The sequence below is a fragment of the Amphiura filiformis genome, chromosome 17 (assembly GCF_039555335.1).
Source record: "Amphiura filiformis chromosome 17, Afil_fr2py, whole genome shotgun sequence".
Classification (NCBI taxonomy): Eukaryota; Metazoa; Echinodermata; class Ophiuroidea; order Amphilepidida; family Amphiuridae; genus Amphiura; species Amphiura filiformis.
This window is the reverse complement of record NC_092644.1, coordinates 40153548-40159660: the sequence shown is the minus strand read 5'-3', so window position 1 is coordinate 40159660 and position 6113 is coordinate 40153548. Positions and strand designations below refer to the sequence as shown.

Genomic DNA, 6113 nt, shown 5'->3' with positions numbered 1-6113 from the left:
TTACACAAATTTAAGACAGTTAATATTTGTTTTATATCACTCATGCATAAATTCTATTACTAAAATACTATTTAAGGTAGGAAATACATTTTTTCATCAACATAACACCATGTTTTGCGGTGATATACTTCACATTTTGGGACCCATCCCATAACTAAATCGGCGAGTCCAAGAGTCAGCGCATGGCTTGGCGCAGGCGCACTACGGCAAAGCACATGATGGGAAATACTATCACACGGAGTGGGTGATGGTAAAAATGGCAAATGGTAATCAACCAATGAACTGTCTAGAATTTATGTATGAGTGATATAAACTGTTTTACTCCATTCCTAACTGGAGATGAGAGATTATATACATCTAATCAAGATAATAGGAACCGTCTATTTACCTTGACCTATTCTGTATCTCATCATTTTGTCGGAAATTGTAAAGTTTACTAGATGATGCAGTTATTCTTTGCACACACAAAATTGTCATTGTGTTGGAAATTAGACAAAATCTTCAATGGCCAGCATCAATTTTAACAGGCCCAAACGAAAATGTTATCCTGGTCCACATTTTGTGACACTTTGTAAGACTCAATCTTGAACTTCGTCAGCTTTGCGTCCATCTTGTTGACTTTAGTAACAAACTATCACAGGCCCAGTCAGCAGGATCATCCACAGTGATTTTCACATCGTTTAACTTGTTTTAATGATGTATTTCTTCCATTCCTATCATAATGGTTTGACTGGTAGTGTGAGTGTTAAAACCTGAAACAAACGAACAGACAAAAATATGAACAGATTGGTTTAGCCATGATGGGATCAAGGCCCTGCAGAGGTCCCACAAACGACAAATAATTTTAAATTTTGCATCAAGGTAATATATTGGCATGTTTTGCAACTAAAAATTTGCTTGACAAGTGAAGGGGCATATGATGCACTGTATCCCCCTGGTTTATGTGACAAATCTTGGATGCACTCTCAGCTTGAAACAGTCAATTAAGTGATCAAGAAGACAATTTTTGATGAGTCATTATTCACTCCAGTATTTTTTTCTTAAGTGTTTCAAGCATGTCAAGAAGTGGCGTAGCCAGGGGAAGTGGGGCAGCAGCCCCCTGAGAACTCTTGCCCCCCCCCCTCCCCGATGCTGGCCATCCTAATATTTAAGATTTCTTGGTCGTCTTGTACTTTGAATGTAAATTCCCTCTCCCCCTTGACAGTTGCCTTTCTCCCCGGCCCCCCCCCTTAAAAAAGTTCTGTGCCACTATGTCAAGAGGTGGAAAACAATATGTCACACTCTTTTCCATTTGCTTATAGTAAAACTAGAAAAGGTCATTTGAATTTGGTGAAGGAAGAACTTACTTTTGTATCTCTATTAAATTGTGCTCCACTATCTTCTTGCATAATGTAGAAAGGCAGGTATATATCCAGATAATATGCACTTGGGTGAGCATGTAAAACTATTCGATCTTCTCCCAAATCCAAGGTTAACAGCTTGGCTGATTTCTGTGTAAAGAAAAAACAACAACATTGTGTGATATACTTAAGGCCAGGCTCTGGTAGCGATGTTTGTAGTATTTTTGTGGAACCTGAGAGCACATAAGACACACCAAATTGCATTCTGAATGGCGATATACTAGTAGTAATACAAATTTTATGACAAAGTTATAAGCTAGAATTTTGTGGTTCATAATTAAGGTGCCCCCCACAACAAAGGTTGGTAAATATAAAGAATGCTATCACAAGACCAAGTTTGATATAAAATTGGACGGATTGAGCGTGATACCTGAATTTATCGGTCGAGCTAGAGTTTTCAAATATCATGCGAGACGAAGTCGAGCGTGAATGCGTGATATTTGAAAACTCTGGCAAGATCGATAAATTCAGGTATCATGCGAAAGTATCCGTCCAATTTTATCATTATTATGTCTTCAGAATCTTTTCAGAATCTTTTTTTGGTCAAAAACATGATTTTTAGTAAAAAAACAAAGATTTTTGGTCAAAAATGTGATTTTGCTTTAAAATGTGATTTCTGCTCAAAAATGTGAGTTTTGGTTAAAATGTGATTTTTGGTCTCAAATGTGATATTTGGTCAAAAATGGGATTTTTGGTCAAAAATGTGGCATGTCACAATTTACATAAAAAAATGTACAAATCATACCAAAAGAGACATACATGGCGACTTGTGCACATAAAGTATATGAACTATGCACTCTATGAAGAGGTTACAGATATGAAAAAAGCCTGTAGCTCCAGGCAACCGATACACAAATTTATCGGACAGCTAGTTTATGCACAAAGTATAGGATGCAAGATTCTGAAGACATAATAATGAAGTTGATCGGTGGTTGCGTTTGAGCTGCAGAATGGATGAACAGAAAAGTAGGCAAAATATGCAAATGAGCTCATTAATATTCATAAATATGCAAATAAAGTGACACAAAACTATACAGCACATGAGGCCACCATACCCTATCACTGTACCAAATTTTAAGTTGATAGGCCATTAATTGCGTTGGAGCTGCACAGTGGATTAATGAATTTGCTTCCGCCTGGATAAACAAACATACAAAGAAAGAAGCAAACAAACATCTGGGCGATAACATAAAATGTTATTTTGGACATTTAACAGTCCTCGAAGTAAACTTTATAAATATAATGATATGTACTTGAACCACCCCAACAACACTTGACCCATCCTGACACTCCTTGATCCACCCTGACACCCATATTGACCCACATTGACACCGCCTTTAATACCTTGATGCCTAAGACAACTTGACCCACCCTGATGCCATATGACCCACCCTGGCACCACTTGACCCACTGATGCCCCATGACTATCCTGACACACCCTACACCCCTTGCCCTTGACCCACACTGACAGTGACACCCCTTGACCCAATGACCCTTGACACACATTGACCTAACTTGACACTGCATGGCCCACCCTAAAACCCCAGTGACCCTCCCTAAAGCCCCCTGACACCCCTTGACCCATCCTAACACCACTTGACCTACCTTAACCCATCCTGATGCCACTTGACCCACCCTGATGCCCCTTGACCTACCCTGACACCCCTTGACCCACCCTTGATACAACTTGACCCACCCTGACAACACTTGACCCACCCACCCAGACAACACTTGACCCACCTACACATCCCACAATAACATGCCTTATTCACCATGACACCCTTGACTAACCGACACCCCTTAACCTTTCATATCTACTTGACCCACCATAACCCCTTGACCACCCTGACATGCCTTGACCCACATTGACATCACTTGACTCACCATGACACCCCTTATATAATCCACCATGACACCCCTTAACCCACCATGACACATTTGACCCACCATCCCCCTGACACCCTTGACCCACCGTTTGATGCACCTTGACACCCTTTGCCTCAGGTTGACCCACCTGCACCATGACGTCCCTCAAGTTGAGGTGGCAGCCCCTACCAGCAACAACAAAATATGATTAGGCCTATACTTAGTATCTAATAGTTGTATATTTTTTATAAATTGAATGTTAAATTGTTGCCTTTTAATGTTATATAAATATATTGCAGGGCCCCATGTAAGACCAGCTATCTGCTGAATTGGGCTACCCTGGATAAATATGAATAAAATAAATATATAAATAAATAAATAGTTTCAAGGGTCAGACCCTTTTATGGAAATATATGGGAATTTCAATTTGATCAATGTGTATTTACGATGTGAATAAGAAATTGCCAACAGTATAACGTCGTAGGCTATTAAAAGTAATTAGAGAGCCTTGCATAAATTAGGCAAATGTACCACTTCATGTGCATATTTTGCGCTAAAAACGTTATCATAACATGGTTTTTTTAACTGCATAAATTACGCAAATATTTAAATAAGTCACTCGGATGATTCGGATCGTAAGATCAAAATGAACCTTCTATGACCGTTTTGAATCTCACATGTACTGCACATGTTGAACTTCTCAGCCGGGCATTTGAGCGTGATGAGCCTAAAATTTTCAACGGAATGTATATGATCTTTGAAATTAACACGGCTGATCTCATTGGCAAGGTTTGTCATCAATTAAATTACAAAGCGACATTGTGTTAAGCAACAGTTCAAATGCGTTTTTCTTTATATATAATTATCATTTATGTCTGCTGAAGTGTGGAACTAGTTCAAGTACGCCTTGTGCGCCTGCTGTGTATGACAACAAAAATAGTTGTTTTGGAGTAAGTAACTATTGCCACAAAATCAGTTTTATTCATAGAATTCTACTGACAATAAATAACTGTCAAAACACTATAGGAACCCCCCCCCCCACCCAAGAATAATAATAAAAAGGAAATATAGTGCTTGATGATCCAAAGGCCAATAATTGGCAAACGTTAGGCCCCAGGAAAAGCGGTTAGAGGAATTTACTAATAATAGCGAAAAAACGCCTGTGAAATGCATGAAAATGCCCGAAAAGGACCAAATCAAAACAAACGCAGGAGATTTCCCGAAAAATTCTAAGGATAATTTTGCCAAAATAGGGACAACATTATATTTCTGATAAATATTGGTCCATATTTTTAAAGGTAAGAATGCATGCGCTAAGAACCGACTAAATACAACCATATTCAAAGGCCTAACAATGAATCGGAAGTGTATATTTCCTAAACTACAATTTTGATCAAAATTCAAAATGTCTATTTATTTTAATAAATAAATCCAAGTAAGGTAAATCATCCACAGTAAAGTGCTCAACTTCGGCTGTAAAGTGGCTTCGACTTCGGCTGTAAAGTGGCTTCGACTTCGACTTCGGCTTCGACTTCGGCTGTAAAGTGGCTCAACTTCGGCTTCGGCAGTAAAGTGGTCGGCTTCGGCTGGCTTGCATGAAACAATATTGTAAATAATGCTTTAATAAATCACCAAGTCTATTTTAAATGTATTTATTTTAATATAGATTGATGCAACACCATTTTCATTTCTAATTAAATCTTGGCTAGGACAATGGCATACTCTCCCAAATTAATAAGAGAGGACGGGTGCGAAGCACGGTACAACTGCCTTGTTTGGTAGGTCCGACCGACCCTACTTGAAAGGTCCGTTCGCCCGTACAACGGGTTTTTTTCGTCGCCTTTTCGGCAATGAATGTCTTACAGTATAGCTGTATGTAGTGACGTCTACCTTTCAGATGGCAATGAGCATGATGACAGCACCATAATTTGTTAAAATACAAGTAAAATTAACTGCATCAAAAATAAAATGCCAATTCTTGATTTTCGGTGAAACTTAACGAGAAGTCTAAACTTCCAATTCACACTATATAATTAGGCCTATAATTGTGGAAAGCTTTGTATGGAACCAATGACAATAAAGGTTGGCTTTCTTCGTCGCCCTATATTTGATTCGAAACTGTTTCATAGTAGGCCTACTTTTTCCTATTTAAGACCCTGTGCCTAAATAGAACACCGTTTTTTGAACGGTTCACGGCATTGCTGATCATTCAATTGAACTTGTAAAAGTTTTAGAGTGAAACGCTCCGAAGTTTCGTTTTCATATAACGATATATACGAAGGTCATTCAAAAAGTTCTACCTCCATCATCACATCTCTGTTATCTTACGTGCAGAATATTGAAATTACTTGTGATTATACTCTCAGATCTCGGCTACAAAATAAAAGTTCTTGGTTGCTTAGATATGTTGGTTAAAGCGAATATAGATAGTTTTGGTACGTCGGAAACGGTGAAAAACTGAAGCCAAAAGTTTAGTAAGTAGGCTATCATATCGTAGCTTTGGATAATCTCCATAAGACATATAGGGCCTAATACTGCATGCAGTGCTTCATCATCAAAAGCATATAGGCCTATCGCACGATTAAAGTAATGATCATTTCATCTTTAATATTTTAGCTAATATTAATTACCGTAAAATTATTTGCAACCAAAAAATATTTAGAAATCATTGATCTGTAAGCTAAGTAATAAAACGGGTCACAAGCCCTATTGGCGTTAGAACTTTTAAAACGGGTTCACAGGCCCTTCTTTCAAACTGGCGTACGTGACGATCTGCAGTTTTTAATTTACTAGGGGCCAATGCCTACTGCAACCTATTATTATAGCTATACAAGTGATATTCTGATA

General features: G+C 38.3%; 1 protein-coding gene across 1 annotated transcript in view; it reads right to left on the bottom strand.

The window, feature by feature from the left end:
- The window catches only part of LOC140138435 (PIH1 domain-containing protein 1-like), a 59779-nt gene continuing 53666 nt past the window's right edge, over positions 1 to 6113 (bottom strand). The window contains exons 6-7 of the mRNA XM_072160330.1: positions 1347 to 1490; positions 1 to 752 (exon numbers count right to left, since the gene is read on the bottom strand). Of these exons, the coding sequence (XP_072016431.1) occupies positions 717 to 752; positions 1347 to 1490 (180 nt within the window). The 3' untranslated portion in view covers positions 1 to 716. The remainder of the gene's footprint in view (positions 753 to 1346; positions 1491 to 6113) is intronic.